Here is a 21,732-nt window from a genome sequence, read left to right on the forward strand (position 1 = left end):
AATATTCACGGTGCTCCCAGAAGCAGTTATGTTGTCCACCTGACCCCTTCTCAGGGTGATCTAAGTCTTCTGAAACTCATCATAGCATCCAGGCCTGAAATGAGGATGAGAAAGCCCTGTAGTCTTTCACAGGAGGCCATGGGCAGAAATGCAAATTTGGCAAAAACTAGTAAGCTACCTTCTGCCTCTGTATTGACTCCTCTGAGGCACAGAAAGTTTGATACCCATATGAAATTTGCATACCTCTTCACGCTTGTAGAGCCCAATTCTGTGTATAAAACACACTACATGGTAAATCGAACATCCAAGATTAAGGAGGACTTAAACAGTAAAGTCTTTATGATTGTACAATCCAAAGCAATGGTCAGGCAGATCGGCCAGCAATGGTTGGCAATTCTTAATTGGTGACTCTGAGGCTAGAAAAAGTCATCACAAGTATCTTCATACCAACATGTCCCTAAAAATGGTGGTCTTCTCTGCATGCTGCCAGATGAACTCCTGACGTTCTCTGGGCCAATACTGCATCAGACCCATGCACAAACTGTTCAGAAAGGGAAGGAAGACATCCCAAGGGTTCAAGCTAATCCTAATTTCCTCCAGCAAGTTAGAGAACAGAGTGGACTTCCCTGAGCTTGCTGGGGTAGTGACTGATGCACATGGTAGAGACCTGCTAGGTTAGAGGAGGTGAAATGGATATGGTGACAGAAACTGGAAGTGATGTAAATCTATCAAGAGCAGATTAGTATGCAACACAGTTACACATGCTTCATATAAATATGAAGAACCTCTTTACTCTTGGTGTTTGGATTTATTAGGCAATTAGTATCTCACAGTTTGGTCCAGTACCATTACAATGAACAAGAAAACTATACATTTCTTATACATCTAAGGCCTTTTGCCAGTGTGAATTCTCTGGTGCTGAGAGAGGTTAGATTTTTGGCTAACAGACTTCCCACATTTGAGGCAGTCATACAGCTTTTCTCTCGTGTGAATTCTCTGATGATAATGAAGGGTGGAGCGAGAGGTAAAAGACTTCCCACATTCACTGCATTCATAAGGCCTTTCTCCTGTGTGAACTCTCCAATGTCAAATGAGTATTGAGCTATTGGTAAAAGATTTCCCACAGTCACTGCTCTTATAAGGCCATTCTCCATTGTGAATGCTCTGATGATAGCCAAGGGCAGAGACAAAAGTAAAAGACTTCTCACATTCACTGCACTCATAAGGCCTTGCTCCAGTGTGAACTCTCTGGTGTTTAGAGAGGTATGAATTCTGGCTAAAGGATCTCCCACAATCAGTACATTCATAAGGCTTTGCTCCAGTGTGAACTCTCTGGTGTTGATTCAATTGGGAACTATCCCTAAAAGATTTCCCACATTCACTGCAGTAAAAAGTCCTTTCAACTGTGTGAATTCTCTGATGAAAATGGAGGGCAGAGTTAGAGGTAAAACATTTGCTGCACTCATAAGGCCTTTCCCCTGTGTGAACTCTATGGTGTCAAATGAGTATTGGTCCATTGGTAAAGGATTTCCCGCAGTCACTGCCCTCATAAGGTTTTTCTCCTGTATGAACTCTCTGATAATAACAGAGGACAGAACCAGAGGTAAAAGATTTCCCACATTCACTAAATTCAAAAGCCCTTTCTCCAGTGTGAACTCTCTGGTGTTGAGATAGGAAAGATTTATAGCTAAAGGATTTCCCACATTCACTGCACTCATAAGGCCTTTCTCCTGTGTGAATTCTTCGGTATATAATGAGGTGATTTATTTGGGTAAAAGACTTCCCACAATCAGTACACTCATATGGCCTTTCTCCTGTGTAAATTCTCTGATGATAATGCAGGGCAGAGCTAGAGGTAAAAGACTTCCCACATTCCCCACATTTATAAGTCTTTTCTCCAGTGCGAACTCTCTGATGATAATGGAGGGCAGAGCTAGAAGTAAAAGACTTCCCACATTCACTGCACTCATAAAGCCTTTCTTCTGTATGAACCCTCCAGTGTTCAATTACATCAGATTTTCATTTAAAGGACTTTCTACATTCAGTGCATTCAAAACTCATTTCTCCAGTGTGAACTATCTGTTGCTGAATAAAGATGGAGCTATGGCCAGAAGATTGTGCACAATGATAGCACCCATGGCAATTTTCTCCAGGGTTACTCCTCTGAGGATAAATGAGGACAAATTCTTGGCTAAAGGATTTCCCACATTTGCTGCACTTGTACTGCCTTGCCCAGTATGAATTCTTTGATGTTAAATGAGGGCTGAACTTCCTCTAAACGATTTTTCACAGTCACCACATTCATAAAGACTGTCACCAGTGTGGACTTTCTGTTGCACAACAAATGAGGATCTCTACTTGAATTTTCCCCCACATTTACTGCACACAAAACATTGTTTTTCAGTGTAGGCTCTCCGGTCCTGAACAAGTGTGTGTTTGGGGCTGAAGGCTTTCTTGCATTTTCCTCTGGTACAATGATTGTTTTTTGCTGTGTAAAGTCTCCATGCAGTGGTTGACTATATTTGGCTTCTCCCCAGTGTGACTGACCTGTTGTTTCAGATGTTCTGAGGTGGCTTAGAAGTCATCCCCAACTTCCTTGCTGATTAAAGTCTCCTCTGACACATAGAAATTTGCGCTCTTCACAAATGAAGGCCTGTGCACAATGATTATGAGTGGTTTATCCTGCATGTGCTGCTCCTGGTGCTGTTGAGGGTCTGCACTGAAATAAAATCCTTTTGCACATGCCCTACAATTCTGTAGGTTCTTGCTGTGTTGTGTTCCCTGCTGCTCAGCCAAATGGACAATGCATCTCAAGACTGGACCACACACTTCACAAGGGTAAGTCTTCTGAGAGATGAAGCCTCCTTCAAAGTCCTGGCCTGTGACACTGCCACAGAAACACTCTGTTCAAAGGAAGCCTCAATTTCTCCTCTCCACTCCAGAAACCCAGGGAGGATATAAGTTCACCAGCATCACATCACCATACAGGCATCTCTGAGCCACATCAAGAAGCTTCCATCCCTTCCAGGTGAAGGACAGGGCAATGTCCTCAAAGGTCACACCACCCTGAGGCGGGTCCCTCATTGCTGCTGCCGCCTTTGGACTCTGGCTGGAGCAGGGCTGGAAGAGGCCTGAGAACTCGAGCACTGCAAGGCCTCTCCTGGGCCTAGCACGGGTCACCCCAGGTGGTGTCGCAGAGTCTCAGATCTGCTTCCGTGCAGCAGAAACAGGTTCTCTTCTCGGACCTTCTTGGTGCGGTCACCTCTATCCCGACACAACCGTCTGGAGCTGGAAAGGACCCAAAGGGCACGAGAAAGTCACTGCCACAGAGAGGACGCCAGAAGGCCCTTCTGTCATTAATGTTTTTAACAGCCCCTGCAAGAGCACTAAATATCAAGTTGGTGAAGTGCAGCTCATTCTTTTTTTTTTTTCTAAGTATAATTTCTTTACACTGTTGTATTAGTTTCTGCTGTATAATGAAGTGTATCAGCTATGAAAGCGAAAGTGTTATTCACTCAGTTGTGTCCAACTCTTTGCTACCCCACGGACTGTAGCCCATCAGGCTCCTCTGTCCATGGAATTCTCCAGGCAAGAATACTGGAGTGGGTAGCCATTCCCTTCTCCAGAGGATCTTCCCAACTCAAGGATTGAACCTGGGTCTCCTGCATTTCAAGTAGATTCTTTACTGTCTGAGCCTGGAGGGAAGCCCAAATCAGCTGTATGTGTGTGTGTGTGTGTGTGTGTGTGTGTGTGTGTGTGTGTGTGTGTGTGTGTGTGTATATATATATCCCCCTCCCTCTCAGACCTCCCTCCCTCCCCCTCCATCTCACCCCTCTAGGTCATCACAGAGTACTGAGCTGAGCTCCCTGTGCTATACAGCAAACTCCCACTAGCTATCTATTTTACACATAGTAGTGTATTTATGTCAATCCTAATCTCCCAATTCATCCCACCCTCCTGTTCCCATGTCACATGTCTGTTCTGTAAGTCTGTGTCTCTATTCCTATCTTACAAATATGTTCATCTGTACCATTTTTCTAGATTCCACATATATAGTTCATTATTAAGTAAAATATTGATGGAACAAAAAATATCAACTGTCCCTCCTACTTTTCAATATCGTTTCAAATTTATGCTGCCTTGTACTTCTGGTGCTTTTATTAACTATTCTCCACGTCCCGGGGTGGCACACAGAACTGTAAGTCTGACAGAGAAAGATCTTTGCCCTCAGTAATATGAATAATTAGTTAAAATCCCATTATTTAAATATCTTTACTAGCCCATGAGAGGGCTTTGCTGGTGGCTCAGACAGCAAAGAATCCACCTGCAAAGGAGACCTGGGTTTGATCCCTGGGTTAAGAAGATCCCCTGGAGAAGGGAATGGATACCCACTCCAGTATTCTTGCCTGGAGAATCCCATGGACAGAGGAGTCTGGCAAGCTACTGTATATGGAATTGCAAAGAGTCAGACACAACTGAGCAACTAACATTTTTCATTTTCACTAGCCCATGAAGTCTTTCCTAATGAAACCTAGCTTGTAAGTCTACATATAGGAAGTACTGGTTGCAATCCACTGATATGAGTCGTTTCTCTCAATAAGGGATGTGGCTACCTAGGTACACCCTCAGTTATGTCTTATGAATGTTTTGTGAAAGTGGTTTCTAAACCCCTCTAGTCACTTATCCTGTGACTCTGTCTTTTCTCATGCACTTTCATCTTACTGGGCATTATTTGCTGATCGCCTATCAAATCAAATATATTCCAGGAATGACAATGCAGCATAAATTGAGGTGTAAGTGGGCAATCTTATAACTACTGTCTTTGATTATATGCAGGTAAGTTCATACTCCCGTGGTCCAAATTCTTCCTGCTGAACATCCTCACACTTTGCAGTGAATGTATATATACCCAATAATGTTGATTTTTGAACATACTATTCTCTGATTTATTTTTAGCAACTCATTTTGTTTCAAACTCATACGAAAATTACAGGTATAAAATATTGTTCCATTGAAATTAAGACATGGAATTGTTTACTAAGTTTCATTTCTAGTATGAAGAATATCTCTCTTTTCTGTCATTGGGAAAATTAGTCAACTGTTTTTTTTTTAATTAGTCAGTTACTGGAGTCCAGGGGAATATATCTGTCCAGAGGTCTTCAGTATACCTAATAATTACCATACCTTTTATCAATTTACTCAAGCATACAACTGCTACCTTTTGAGTGAGATGATGGTTATTTATTTGTCATGCAAGTGAATAAACTTACTAACTAGTACGTCAAAATTAGCAAACTAACAGGTTATTTATATTACGAATATAGATATAGAAATGAAGCATTTTGCAGCACTCCTGGGCTCCCACAGAGCCTTGGTAATCAGCTACTCCACCAGCATTGTCCAATAGTCCTTTCTGAAATAAGAAAATATTCTATATCTGCACTGCTCAATATGGTAGCCGCTAGCTACATGTGGTTCTTGAGCACTTAAAATGTACCTAGTTGGATCCAGGAATGGTATTTTTATTTCATTAATTGTAATGAATATGAATTTTAGGGGCTTCCCAGGTGGCGCTAATGGTAAAGAACCTGCCTTCAAATGCAAGAGACGTAAGAGACATGGGTTTGATCCCTGTGTCGGGAAGATCCCCTGGAGGAAGGCATGGCAAACTACTCCAGTATTCTTGCCTGGAGAATCCCATGGACAGAGAAGCCTGGCAGGCTACAGTCCATATGGTCACACAGAGTCAGACATGACTGAAGTGGCTTAGCATGCACAGAGGCACATATGAATTTTAATTTAAATAGCAACATATGACTGGTATCCATCAAAATAGTAAGAGTGTGCACTAAGATCTGAACCACATTAGCTAATCCAAATGTCTACAGTCAGTGAGAGCATATGGAGCCCTCAGCAGAGCTGAGGAAACCCAATCATCAAATTCCTCCTGTGTTCAGTGAGACATTTGGTACCTATCAGTTAACAAAACTAGAGAATGTCTGGACACATTTAGCTTGATTGAAGGATATAGAAATTATCCGGTACATTTAAACAATTCCTAAAGCTTAGAGGCTTAGAAATTGAGCTTTAACTCCATATGAATAATTTCTATTAAATACTGTACCTGTGTTGACAAGAACACTTTTTTCCCCCACTTTGTTCTAAACACAATCTCTTTACTACAAAACTCTTAGTGTTTTCCTACAAAGTATTTTCAGTTTTGCTGAGGTTCATCTATTTCCTCAAAGGTATCAATCTCATCCACTCTTCAATTTTATTGACTTAGAGTGAATGATTCATCTCTTCAACTTACCAACTAGACTTATTACCATCCCCAAGATATTTGGTCTTCTCTTGTATAATTTGAAACAGAAAAGGAAAAAATGTGGTTCAATCTGCTTCTGTGCTGCCACACTTAATAAATTGAATAAAGCTCAAGATAATTGCAACATTTTACCATTCATTCACTCATAATTTTTTTTCTTTTTAGTATTGATTATCTGCTCTACCTGGGCACTGCACTGGTGCTAAAAAAAGGAAATGGCACTGAATAAAACAAAGGCCCTTCTTGGATAGAGCCTATATTCTAGTAGAAATGAATGGCAGTTCACAAAGAAACAGCTAAATAAATAAATTTGTCACTCCACCCCAAAATAAATAATAAAAGGCAAAAAATGTCAATGGTGTGTGTACCATATGATATATATATATTGCAATCAAGTAAAGCCAAGTGGCATTTAAGAGGACAACTAACTGCAGTGATGGACTGAACCATAAAGACACCTGGCAAATGAACAGGCTTTGTGGCAGGAGTGTCCTTGGTGTGTACGAAGAAGAGAAAAGAGCATGAAATATGATAGGAGAGCAAGAGTGAAAGGCTATTACAGTAATATAGGGGAATCATTACAAACTTGAATTCATCTGGTGATTGTGGAAATTAAAAAATATAGCCAAATTGTAAATATATTTTATATTTACAACCAACAGAGTTTGCTGATGGATTATGAAATGTGACAGTAGTCAAAGATAACTCCAAGAATTTGGCCTAAGTGACGGTAAGAATTATAATATCCTGAAAATTGTTTTGTGTATTAAAATGTACTCATAGTCTCCACTCTTAACCAAGTAGAAATTCTTCTCCATATCTCAAGTCCATTATCTTTCCTATTTTCTAGCCGTGGCTATTTCAAAACTCTATGGCTCAGCCAACACTTCCTTATACCAAGAAAATAAGCTTTGCTGAATCAGAGTATTTCTAAGTTTCACTACCCTCATCTAACAAATGAATTTAATAACAGAAACAGTAATAGTGAGCACACTGAATATCACCCTCATTGAATGTAATCTACATCAGGAGTCCCCAACGACCAGGCCACAGACTGGTGCCAGTCCATGGCCTGTTAGGAACTGAGCTGCACAGCAGGACCTGAGCAGCAGGCAAGAGAGCAAAGCTTCATCTGTTTTTACAGCTGCTCCTCATCACTTGCATTACCACCTGAGCTCTGCCTCCTGTCAAATCAGCAGTGGCATCAGATTTTCATAGGTTGTGAATGCCACTATGAAATGTGCATGCAAGGGGTCTAAGATGTTCACTCCTTATGAGAGTTATTCCCAAACCATCCTCTCACATCCATTTGTCCATGGAAAAATTGTCTTCCACACAACCTGGTGCCAAAAAGTTTGGGGAGCACTGATCTACATGGTCAGAAGTCTATCTGTTTCTGTTTGTCTAAAACAATAACCCAAGGTCACATATTCAGCAAGTAGTAAAGCTAGAATTGGACTCAGGTAATTTGGTTCCTGAACTCATGGACTTTCTGTGTGGCACTACCTTTCATGTGCTTTGTAAGGTTTGAACGCATTGATGCAATTATGTTGCTTAGCACAGTGCTTGACAAATAGTCAAGCTTGACAAGCACCTACACGTGTCAGCAATGTATTGTTATTCTTACTAATAATAAAAATAATTGCCCCCTTACCCCATCCACATGTCATATCTGGCTTAGATGTGTACTTTCTTCTTTACCTTCACTAGTTGTACACTTTGGGCCAGTTTCAGGTCCCCTAAAAAACAACCCATTACACTTTCCTGATCTTTCTTTGCTGTCTCCAACTAAGCAGCATCCCACAATTGAAGTTTTAAATATCAAATCTCTAACTCAGTACTCAGGAATATGAAGATGATGGGTTACAGCTCATGGATAGATAGGTGGAGTCAGGGATGGCTTGAGAAGGAGGGTCGGGGAAATGGAAAACTATTAAGTACAGAATTAGGCTCATGAAGAGTGTTGAGATATGAACTCTGGATTAGGTGGGGATAAAAATTGTAAGTATTATTTGATAACAATGAAGTTGAAACATTTAGTGTGTGTGCAGTGTGTATGTGTGTGGTGTGTGTTTAAACAGGTATGCACACATATACCATGCATTCTCTCCAGCCTCAAAACATTATGCATTATCCCAGAAAGGAGTGTCTTTATAATTCAGATTAATGATGAAAACTCTCTATTTTATTGGTGGTATTAGCAACAGTGGCAGCAAAAATGGAAAATTCTAAATTTTAACTTTTAAAAAAGTATCCTTTTATATAGGAAAATTTGGGCGATTTCAGTAAGAACACTTATTTTAGAATTAATGAATGTTAAACTAAGCATACTGTGGTGATCATTCCAAAATACATACAAATATCAAATTGTTACATTGCACACATGAGACTAATATAATGGAGTATGCTGATTGTATCTCAATTAAAAGCTAATGAAGAATTAAATTTATTGATTATTTTACATATTTCTACAGGTTAATGTGTCATTTTAGTACAAAATTATTAATATGTTATTTTTCACCTAAATATTCTCCCAATTTAAGTTTTGCCTTATTAGAGCTATGAGAATTTTGTTATAATTCAAACGTACAAATGAAATATCTTGTTCCATTTTGACTCAAAAAAGCCTTAGATGTGTGCACTCTCAGTATATCTTAAGAGAAAAGTGACTTGCAATTTAATACAAAATCATCAGTATGTAAATATGCATCAACAACAGTTTTGTGTATCAAAAGTCAATCAATATTAGGTCATTTCATTATCAGGTTGTCAGAAAGATTGATATTTCAGAAGAATAACACTGCATCTGGTCTTATGCAGATATATATGTAAATACAGCATTAAAATGTAATTAGATTTTTTCCTCCCTCTAGTAGAGACAGATGACAACAAATATGTCTGATTAAAATTAATGATGATATATTAAATAAGTAAAGGTTACATAATTACAACTCCAGTTTAAACAGTGCCCAAGCTACCTGTCAAATATTTAATGCCTCTTCATTAAGACAATTGCTATTGAATTGCTGCTTTATCCACTCTGCTCCTTCCAGTGATAGTCATTGTTGTTGTTGTTCACTCGTTCAGTTGTGTCCAACTCTTTGTGATCCCATGAACCGCAACACCAGGCCTCCCTGTCCATCACCAACTCCGGGAGTTTACCCAAACTCATGTCCACTGAGTCGGTGATGCCATCCAACCATCTCATCCTCTGTCATCCCCTTCTCCTCTCGCCCTCAATCTTTCCAAGTATCAGGATGTTTTAAAAAAAAAAAAGAGTCAGCTCTTTGCATTAGGTGGCCAAAGTATTGGAGTTTCAGCTTCAACATCAGACCTTCCAATGAACACCCAGGACTAATCTCCTTTAGGATGGACTGGTTGGATCTCCTTGCAGTCCAAGGGACTTTCAAGAGTCTTCTCCAACACCAAAGTTCAAAAGCATCAATTCTTCAGAGCTCAGCTTTCTTTATAGTCCAACTCTCACATCCATACATGACTACTGGAAAAACCATAGCCTTGACTAGATAACCTTTGTTAGCAAAGTAATGTCTCTGCTTTTTAATATGCTGTCTAAGTTGGTCATAGATTTTTTTCCAAGGAGCAAGCGTCTTTTAATTTCAGCCTAAAAGAGTTGTAATATGTATAAACAGAAGGAAGCTAACACTTTTTCTGGAACATTATCAATGGAAGTCTACATCTGAGATGTTATTAAAGTTGAAGATGAGTTTGCTTTTATTTGTGAACTCAGAGTGGAAAAACAATGGCGGATAAATTGCTATTAAATGGTGAGCCAGTGTTTCATTTTGAGAGTTATAACTGTCAAGGAGGATGGAATACTCAAGTGAGCTCCTCAGCAAAATTACCATGTAATAGAAAAATCTACTTAGGAGACCAAATTGCTGTGAGAAAATCCCTTAGTTAACATAGAATACAAATAAATGAAATATGGATGCTTTTAAGGAACAGTGTTAAATATTATAGTAGTTTGATCCATATCTGTCAGAAAGACTTAAATGACAACTATGTATAGCTTGCACTGTTAGCAATTATAGTTTCAACTCCCTATGGTCCTTACAAATACAATTAGCTGATTTTGCAAATTTTATGTTAAAATGTGTTGTATATAAAAATATTGATGAAGAAGTTTAATGCAGTAGTACTTAATAGTTTTTGTCCTCATAATGTTACTTCACATTGCCCATGTTAAAATCAAAGTGATTCCAATATTTAAAGTAATATTATTATGCATTTATCTTTCCAAATACTAAATTTTGAAAATTCATTATCTTCAGATACAGATACATCAATGACTCACCACTTTATCTGATTGGATGCAATCTACTAAGATTTATAGTTCTTCCATTTTCTATTTACTTTTCTCAATTTCAGAACATGGGATTTCTGACCTATCTCTAAATTTTGGAGTTTCACCCTTGTGGGGCACTGCTCTTTCCAAAGCATTAGTTTTTTCCTTATCTGACAATGTGACAACCAATAAATTCAAAGAGAACTTAACCCAGAGGTAGGTAACATTCTGAGTTGAAAAGTTGAAAGCACCTTCTTGATTTGGGCCAACTTTTTTTTCCCACCCAAAAGCCAATAAAAAACAAGTTGTATTTTGTTTTAATTAACACATCAAATAGACATAAAAACATTAAGTTCTTGAATGTACTTCAAAAATAGTCAAGCAAGTTAGCTTATAAGTTTACTTCACTAAGTAATCATTGATAAGTCTAGTAAATTTTTGAAAAGAAATCAGAATTTTCAAGCAGACAGTAAGCTACTTCAGAAATGTAATGGAACAGGGATCTAATAAGTTAGAGGCTAGTAGTACAGGCAAGACTATGATTTATATATTCTGATTACAAGATAATTGCTTTTGCATTGTGGATTTTTTTCTGACTATTCTTTAATTATATTTGTCAAACATCCCTTGACATAACTCAGAGTATGAGTAATTATAGTGGCAAAATAAAATTCCAAATAATTTGACAGATCACTCTATATGCTATTAGTGAACTTCAGTTATCTTTCAGCAATATGACAGAGATTCACTAACAGTGGAGGCAGCACTCTGAAAAAGAAAGAAGAGGTGATGTGGAATCGTTCAAACCTAGGCTCCAAAGCTGGTTTTCCTGCTTACTAGCTGCATATTCCGTGATAAGTATTTACTTTTTTGAGCCTTAATTCCCTGATCCTACAACAGTTGTCTTGTGACACTTTTGTTTAAGCTGTTTATATCTGGCACAATACTTGACACATAGTAGGTCTTTAAACAATAGGATTTTCTTTTCCCCAAGATTATGACTCATAAGAATGAAGACTATATGTCCTCATATTTTTACAATGAATAATTACAAATATCTAGCAACACTGGGAACTCTGTGGAACATTTCACCTCTGGGAATTTAGAGGTAAAAGAAACAAAATGAAGAATACCAAGGGTTTTAAAAATTAATTAACAAGAGTAGTAAGTAATTAACTTTGAGATGTATTGATATTATATTGTACACTTTATTAACAATATAACTCCTTTACAACATGGGGACTAGAATAAGAAAATAAGAAGTTAATAAGTTTTTCTTTGGTGGTGAAAGATCAAAGAGATAAATATTAAGATGTCCTGTACCATTTCTTAATTATTAATACTGAGGCATAAGGATATTAGGCCTAATATTTAGAACACTGTCTGGGTGAAATCAGGTCCTCTAACTAATGAGCTCCCAAAATATGTAAAAACATGACATATATGTGAAATCTAGAAAAATAGTATGTGTGTGTGCATGCAAAGTCCTTTCAGTTGTGTTCAACTCTTTGTGACCATATGGGCTGTAGCCTGCCAGGCTCCTCTGTCCATGGGATTCTCCAGGCAAGAGTGCTAGAGTGGGTTGCCATGCCCTCTTCCAGTGAATCTTTCTGACCTAGGGATCAAACCTCCATCTATTATGTCTCCTGCATTGGCAGGCATGTTCAATACCATTAGCGCCACTGGGGGAGCCCAGAAAAATGGTATAGATGATCTTATTTGCAAAGTAGAAACAGAGACACAGATATGGAGAACAAACATATGGACAGGAAGGTGGGGCAGAGAGGGTGGGATGAATTGGGATATTGGGATTAACATATATACACTATTGATGACTAAAATAAATAGCTAATGAGAACCTACTGTGTAGCTCAGAGAACTCTACTCAGTGCTCTGCGGTGACCTAAATGGGAAGGAAATCCAAAAAAGAGGGCATATATGTATACACATAGCTGATGAAAGGATTAAGTCCCTGGTGGATCAGTGCTAAAGAATCTGCCAGCAATGCAGGAGATTGGGGTTCAGTCCCTGGGTCGGGAAGATCCTCTGGATCCTCCAGTATTCTTGCCTAGAAAATCCCATGGACAGAAAAGCCTAGCAGGATACAGTCCATGGAGTCACAAAGACTTGGATCTGACAAACAGCTGGTTCCCTTTGCTGTACAGTAGAAACTAACACAATATTATAAAGCAACTACACTCCAATAAAAATTTTTAAAAGTATACTGCAAGTACATCTCTGCCAAGTTTTCCTTAAATATGTCAAGGAAAGAAATGCACTATTTAATAGTCTATCATTTGTATGCCTCTGCATAGGTTAATATTTGTATTTGATTTGTCCATCTGTTCCATTTATTACCCCACATTTTATTATTTCCCTATGCTTTCTCATCACATTGTTCTATCTTTAAAATAGAACAATGATTTAGATCACCTGAAATATTAAAACTGCCCTTATTTTATGGCCATAAATAAGCTCCCAGAGGAGTAGTTTAGATCCATCTAATATCAAAAACATCTTTACAAATGGAAAAATTACTTAACATACCTGAACATAGATTAAAACAAGGTATACCAAAATCAAAACCAATAATATAAGACCCACTTATTATATAGACCTACTAAAGGAAGCTATCATTTTCCTACTACTTTCCCATTGAAAAGCCCAATGTTGCCAATGATCAAGGCTAATAAAAATGGAAAGGAAAGGAAAGTGAAGTTGTTCAGTCATGTCTGACTCTTTGTGACTCCATGGACTGTAGCTTGCCAGGCTCCTCCGTCCAAGGGATTCTCCAGGCAAGAATACTGGAATGCATTGTCATGCCCTCCTCCAGGGGATCTTCCTGACCAAGGGATTGAACACTCGTCTCTTACATCTCCTGCATTGGCAACCAGGTTCTTTACCACTAACACCACCTGGGAAGAACCAAAGCAACTATACTCTAATAAAAAAATAATTAAAAAAAAAAGAAATAACTCCCATTAGCACTCCTCAGACACTCCTTCACTGTAGAGGATATAGCAACTTCCTCTCAAGCACCCTGGGGTCTCTGGATTAGTCATGATGACCATAAGTTGATCGTGGACTTCTGGTGCAAAGTACTGCCTTCCTTGGCCCCAGATATACTTCACTAACCCAAATCTTGCAGGTGGCATGCTGAACTTTTGGGAGATGAAGTTAACTGGTCCTGACTGATGAGTTTTAGGACCCAGGTGCCTATTATGCTTTGGGACTTAGAGACAGAATCCCACAGATGCAGCACAATCACAAAAGGCTTCTTATTGACATGAAAATGATACTCACAGAATAGTCTCTGCCATATCCTACTTACAGGAAGAAGTGGCTTCCTTTGTCCTCAGTCTCTTGTCAGATGCAGTAGTGTTGGAGGAGGTCACCTCTCTCCTCGACTAATTGGTCACCTGGAGAGCCTCTTGGGATCAACTGAGTGACCAGCAAAAGTAATTTGTATCCTTTATTGAATAGCATCACCATTGCATGTGATGGAGTCACAAGAGGTTTGTTGTCCATCCCTAAAAAGATACCCATGACCAAGAGAAATATCTCATGGTCAGCACAGTTGGCCAAATTTCAAGCAGTCAGTTAGTACTAGAAAATGGCTTAGCCAAAAACAACCCCATCTGCACATTTTCAGGCTCTTGAGACACTGCCTGTGGTCTGGCTGTCTGGTCCAACCAATCACAACACTTCCTTATCCAAAGATGCCTTATTTAAGGTAAAGAATTCTGAGAATACTCTCACAGATACCAAAAAAATAAAAACTAAAAATCACATATATCTTTGCAGATACCAAAGCTACAATTCAAGGCTTCACCATATACTTCTTTATTTTTTTAAAGTTCTAGACATTATTGAATGTGACCAAGGAATCCATTATACTTCTCTCCCTTTCTCTTTAATATTTTATTTATTTATTTATTTGGCTAAGTTGGGTCTCAGTTGCATCATGTGGAATCTTTGTTGCAGTGAATGTACTGTCTAGTTGTGGCATGGGGGCTCCAGAGTATACAGGCTTCAGTAGTTGCAGCACATTGCTCCTTGGCATATAAGATCTTAGCTCCTCAACCAGGAATTGAAATCATGTCCCTTGCATTACAAGGCAGATTCTTAACCACTAGACCAAAGGGGAAATCCATCACTTTACTTCTCAAAATACTCAAGGCACAATATTGACTCTGTGATGTTAGTTGCTCAGTCATGTATGACTCTTTGCAACCCCATGGACTGTAGCCCACCAGGCTCCTCTGTCCATGGAGTTTTCCAGGCAAGAATATGGGAGTGAGTAGCCATTCTCTTCTCCAGGGATCTTCCCAACCCAGGGATTGACCAAGGTCTCCTGCAAATGCAGGCAGACTCTTTACTATCTGAGCCATCAGGGAAGCCCATTGACTCTAGAATGAACCATTATATAGAATTTTTACTTTCCTTATCAGCTTTAGGCCCTGAGCTTCTTAGAGCACCATAATGGCTTACTTAAATGAGTTCAAATACAATTAAATTAAACATCACACATTTTACTCATCACTTAAATATCAGGGGTGAATTTTAATAGACTCTGACTCTATATTTTATGTTTGAGTTCTGAAAACTTTGAGACTCAAACCTTCCTTTATATTTTTTGCTCCACATCCAGGGAAGCCAGTAAGAAATTTCATGTGCTCCTTCTCTGGACACTAGGAAAGCTGAAACTCTGAAAAAGCAGTCCCCTATGGTATGAGGAGGCTTCACACCAGCCTCACCCCTTCACTGTGACAAAAACTAGTCACTCTTCTCCCTTCACTCAAAGCATTTTCTACCAGCTGAGAAGCCTTCCCTGATCAAACTGGAAAGTCTCAACAAATGAATAATCTCTTCTATGTCTTGGTGTAGGTATAGGGTTATCAGTTTTATCATTGAGCCAATTTTGGGCTGGGGATTATTAATCCTCCCTTCTATGGGGCACCTGTAAGACAACTTCTCATTTAGAATAAAATTAGAATTTATTATTTAGAATATAATTAAAATTTGGAGCAACTGTAAAACAATTTATTATTTAGGTTACAATTAAAATATTAGCTCTTTAAGATTAGAGATTTGGAACACTTTGTGCAATCCTGTATCTTTAGGATACAGAGCAGTGCTGAGATATAACAGACATTCAAAAATTAATCCTTATCAGAGCCTCCTGACACCTACCTTAGTTATTCTTCCTTCCAAATCATAAAATCACCAATGATTGAGTGATAAAGTTTTAGCTAAAATTAGGCAAGAGATTTAGGAACTAAGCTAGAGGTGATTTTTTTCATTAATTTGAAGGAAATAAATTACTTTCTACCCATTTCTACCAGTAGTTAGTTGTAAGGGAAATTTTCAAATTTGTCAAAAAAGAAGTAGGAGAAAAAGCAGTGCTGATTTCTTTTGATAGTTTTTTCAAAGTTTTTGTAATGTCTCTAAGTATTCACATTTATTTCTTAATAAATCATGCAAAAAATCCTACACAAATTCTACCTGATCTCACAAGCCATATGCCAGTGATCTTAGCTTGGTTGAATTAAAATACTGAATTAAAATACCACTGATTTAGTCTCGTTATATTTTTACAATATGCAGAGTGATATAAGATGCAAATTGATTGTGGAAGGGTATTCTAAGATGATTATTTCCTGACATTTAACATTTCATAAGCAGATGTGATTCACTACCTATGCAAAATCAGTTTACATATTCCAACTACAAAATAAATTTGAAGCATAAAATAGAAATAAGTAAGAATCCATGCCGTGATTCTACAAAATAAAAGGGTTTCAGTGGGAGAAAAGGGGAGGGTAAATCATTTATTTTTTGAGAGGTAAAGTAGAAGGCTCTTAGATAAGTTGATGCAGTGAGAGATACACAGGATTTGCACTCCATGGATTCTTAGATTAGTATCCCTTGTAACTCATTACCTGATCTTGAATTGTCTCTGAGTTTATGAGGCTGTGTATGACTCAGGCTTTCAGTCTTACTGCTACTTATACTATATTTCCCCTTTCCCAACATATGTGCCTTAAATCTCTTTCCCATTATGAGCCAGGAAAGAAAATGAACTGCATAGCCAGACTATCCAACTAGAGTAATTGATGTAAAAGACAGAAATTAAGTTAGGAAAATGTGGGTCTATACAAGTTATCTATTGAGGTACAAAAAAAAACACAACCTCTAAAACTTACTAACTCTAAGTAACATTCATTTATTTACTTATGATTCTGGAAATTTAGGGTTGGGCATAGCAAGGAAGTTTCCTTTTATTTTCTCATCTAGACTTTTACTCACAACTGAGGCTGGCTTTTGTTTCTGACTATTGGACTGAGCACCTCAGTTCTTGTGATCTCTTAACTTTCAGTAGGTTTGATTGGGGTTCTTTAAATAGTTGTCTATTGGCAGTATTTTAAGAGATTAAGACCAGTTCACAAGCCCTAATATATCTTCCACTTTTTGTCATATTTTCTTATTTGCCATTTGTTCATAGGTAGTCCCTATGGTAAGTCCAGAGCCAATGGAGGAATGGACTATACTTGGGCTTGAAAAGTAATGCTCTTTGACTAAGTCATGCTTCTCAAAAAGATCATAAAACCTTGATGAATTCAATCATATGTCTTGCTTTAAGAAATATATCCTAAGTTGAAATACACATATCAAGGCTTTGTTTGTTTTGGTGGGTTTATTTATTTATTTATTTTTTGCTTTTGAAATAATATTCAGTTCAGTTCAGTTCAATCGCTCAGTCATGTCCAACTCTTTGCGACCCCATGAACCGCAGCACGCCAGGCCTCCCTGTCCATCACCAACTCCGGGAGTTTACCCAAACTCATGTCCATTGAGTCGGTGATGCCATCCAACCATCTCATCCTCTGTCGTCCCCTTCTCCTCCCGCCCTCAATCTTTCCCAGCATCAGGGTGTTTTCAAAAAAAAAAAAAAAAAGTGTCAGCTCTTCGCATTAGGTGGCCAAAGTATTGGAGTTTCAGCTTCAACATCAGTCCTTCCAGTGACCACCCAGGACTAATCTCCTTTAGGATGGACTGGTTGGATCTCCTTGCAGTCCAAGGGACTCTCAAGAGTCTTCTCCAACACCAAAGTTCAAAAGCATCAATTCTTTGGAACTCAGCTTTCTTTATAGTCCAACTCTCACATCCATACATGACTACTGGAGAAACCATAGCCTTGACTAGACGGACCTTTGTTGACAGTAATGCCTGAAATAACATTAAGAAGACATATTAACAATAGATACACAGAGTCTAGGTATATATCACATATAATTCAGGAATTATAACCAAAGACTAAGATAAAGGTGAAAAACTTTCTTTGAGCACTTGTAGAAATTGAACACAGTTATGCTTAAAAAGAGACATGTTCTAGCATCCTAACCAATACAAACATGAACTTCTAAAATTCTAACTGAAATTTAAACATCATCAAAAATAATTCATGATATCCTCCCCTTAGAGACCTTTGTGTATGTAGGAAAATATTTCCTTAATCTGAATTCAAATGAAGACACTTTAAAATCCCTCAATTCTCATTTCTTTCAGCCTGTTAGATGTTAAATTTATTTAATTGACTACTTAAGTTCTATTGGAACTAACTTCAGTAGTACTAATTAGTCTTGAAAATGGTCATATTTTTATGAATTACTATCACTTGTTCCTTTTTAAGTATTGTAGTTTCCCCTGTGAATTTTGTCCAATGGGAGGGAAACCAAGAATTTTGCCAGTTATTGGAGATCATGAAAGGTTAAATTTATTTTTGTTTCCACTATTGCATGCTCTCCTAAGCTATAAATTAATAGGCTTTCATACACTGAAATATTCTTGTAGAATGACATGATTGCACCAAGACTGGAAATGCTAAAAGCTCAAGTCCAGCTTTTTCATAATTTCCTAGACTCATGGCCAACCATTGATCTTCTTAAACATCCACAGATCTTAAATTTAGACTGAGAAAAATATATGTGTTTTTGCCAATGAAATTTTATGAAAATAATTTAGAGGTGAAATAAGAATCTTTGTTCCTACTATGAGAGGCACCATCTCAATTCAGCTTACTAGTTAGAGTTAGTGTTAGTCACTCAGTAGTGTCAGACTGTTTGTGACCGCATAGACTGTAGTCCACAAGTCTCTTCTGTCCATGGAATTCTCCAGCAAGAATACTTGAGTGGGTTGCCACTTCCTTCTTCAAGTAAGTGTTGTGTGTGTATGTTAGTCTCTCAGTCATGTCCGACAATCTGTGACCCCACGGACTGCAGCTCGTCATGCTCCTCTGTCCTTGGAATTCTCCAGGCAAGAATACTGGGGTGGGTTGCCATTTCCTTCTCCAGTGTGAATTTTAGTAGTAGTAGTTTAGTTATTAAGTCATGTCTGACTCTTGCGACCCCACAGACTGTAGCCCACCAGGTTCCTTTGTCCATGGGATTCTCCAGGCAAGAATACTGAAGTGGGTTGCCATTTCCTTCTCCATCAAGTGTTAGGATAAGATTAAATTTCTTCCAAGATCAGAGAGAAAATTCACATATACATTTTCAGTCAGTGAGATTTTATGAAAGAAGGTTAAAATTAAAGGAGAAAACTCTATTACATCCAATATGTGATATAGTTCTTATATCACACAGACTTAAATTGTGGCAAAAATGAGTGATGATGTTGTTTCAGATATGCTAGTTCTATATCTCTAAAGACAGATTCTTAATTACATGGAGGTGAGCACTATTGCCCCTGTGAACATGCACATACACACAGACTCTACACAGAATATTTACATCCTGGCATTCCATTCACTGTTTCACAAGAGTCTCACCATTCATTTTTGTTCTTAGTGGATTTACCTTCCATTTAAGCAATTACTAGATATGTGAACTAAAAATAATCCACCAATGCTTCAACTAAGCATCACAGAGAAAGTTCCAACAGGTTCTAGGATATAGAAAAGCTGAGGAAAAATTAAGACAGCTGAGTTGAAATCAAAAGTGCGTTCAGCTGCCAAATGATGTATATTAATTGTGAGTCTTCTGCTGGTTCTTCTCCCAAGCATGCCTATACATTTTCAATTATTTGTACAAGTGTGTATTACATTTGTTAAAGAATATGCCTACAATACAGAATATGTAGGAGACATGGGTTCAATCCTGGGGGTTTGAACCTCTGGAGGAGGAAATAGCAACTCACTCCAGTATTCTTGCCTGAAAAATCCCACGGACAGAGGACCCTAGTGGACTATAGTCCAAAGGGTCACAAACAGTCAGACATGACTGAATATGCACTCAAATTGCATTTTGCTTTTCAAAATTTCTGATTATATTATCTTCTCCAGAGCTTTTAAATAGATTTTAAAATTAATCTGATTTTTGTAGAATCTGTTGAATCATAGAGACATCCGAGTTATACATAATTTTTAAAAACAGGAACTTGTTTTAAATAAAATCTCTTTCCTATATGTTGCATTTCTAATTATAATTATTACTATAAAATATTAACATGTTTGATATCTCAGACTTCTGAAAAAATAGGGAAATTTTTCTCAATATCCAATTGACAATTTTTAGTAAATTTTTAAACAAATTTACCAATGATATTTAGGAGTAGCTCATTTTATGTGATAGCCAATGAAATTAAAGTCAATTGAAAAGGTACTAAGGCTGCTAAACACTGTGGAATTACCCTAAACTCTGTATTGAATTTCAACGTGGTGAAACATAGCTGAAATTCACTTAAATCTTATTGATTTATAACTTTTCTCTGTAAGGACATTTCCCAACTTTCAGACCCTAGTTCTTGTTGTTATTCAGTTGCTAGGTCATGTCCTGTGTATACATGTGTGTGTTTAATTGCTAAGTCATATCCAACTCTTTTGCAACCATTCAGACTATAACCTACTGGGCTCCTCTGTCCATGGAATTTTCCAGGCAAGAATACTGGAGTGGGTTGCCATTTCTTTCTCCAGGGCATCTTTCTGACACAGGGATGGAACCCAGATCTCCTGCATTGACAGGTGGATACTTTGCCACTTAGTCACTGAGGAAATGGAGACACTAGTTGCCTATTGATTTATTGATTTATTTACTTCTCCTTTCCTATCTTATGTGCTTTCAAAGAGACTTTGACAAGACAGGAAAGAAAAAGAAACTATAATGTGACAAATGTTTTGTTGATATGTAACGAACATGATGAACATTTTGTTGATAGTTTCCTTTGCCATGCAGAGTCTTTTTAAATTGATAGTCCCAGTTATTTATTTTTGCTTTTGTTGCCTGTAGTTTTGGTGTCAAATCCAAAAACATCCTTTACAAGGTCAGTGTCAAGGACCTTTATACCTATGTTTCCTTCCTAGAGTTTTTATTATTTCATATCTTATGTTTAATGTTTTAATCCATTTTGAATTGATTTTTTGTATGTATAAGATAAAGGTTCAATTTCATTCATTTGCATGTGGATATCTACTTTTCCCAGTACCACTTATTGAAGGGATTATGTTTTCTTCTCAAAGAGTATCTTCTTATATCATGAGACAACTCTCTTTACTTTGTGCTGTTATGCCTAAAATCCTAGTATCTAGGAGATCATAAAGCATATAATATTTTTAACTTAATTGTTGAAATAATAAAAGGTTCCAGTCTTGTCTCAAGTACTGAATTAATTACAGCATATTTTTTTTTCTCCTGATTGAGATAAACAGCACTAAACAGCTGATATTGGAACTTAAAGCATATTAGAATGTTGAACAATTCATATTTGGATTATTAGTGGGACATGAGGATAGCTAGGATTTTGGTAATTGAGGATATTAAACTTAAAAGTGATAGAGAAAATTATGGAAATAATACATGCACAACTGTACATACACATACCCACATCCACTTACATATATATTAATATATATTTATGTTACCACCAGGGTTCTTGACCTTCCCCAATTAATAGGAATTGACTAGAGGCCAGACAAGTAATTCAGGCAAGGCTTTATTGGAATTCCTGATGCATTGCGGGGGTGGGAGGGGGGAGGTAGGGGGCAATGAGAACATAAAACAGGTTCCCTGGCTTGCTTACTCCCTGAGGGTTGCAAGCTTGTTCT

General features: G+C 37.7%; 1 protein-coding gene across 1 annotated transcript; it reads right to left on the reverse strand.

The window, feature by feature from the left end:
• Positions 1–885: 885 nt before the first annotated feature.
• On the reverse strand, positions 886–13,786 carry LOC145539552 (uncharacterized). The gene is given in 5 exon segments (XM_081573629.1): positions 886–1,129; positions 1,202–1,403; positions 1,542–1,933; positions 3,181–3,288; positions 13,671–13,786. Coding segments are annotated over 5 exon segments (1,062 nt in total).
• Between the last annotated feature and the right edge of the window lie 7,946 nt (positions 13,787–21,732).

The sequence above is a fragment of the Giraffa tippelskirchi genome, chromosome 2 (assembly GCF_054371585.1).
Source record: "Giraffa tippelskirchi isolate mGirTip1 chromosome 2, T2T-mGirTip1v1.2.pri, whole genome shotgun sequence".
Classification (NCBI taxonomy): Eukaryota; Metazoa; Chordata; class Mammalia; order Artiodactyla; family Giraffidae; genus Giraffa; species Giraffa tippelskirchi.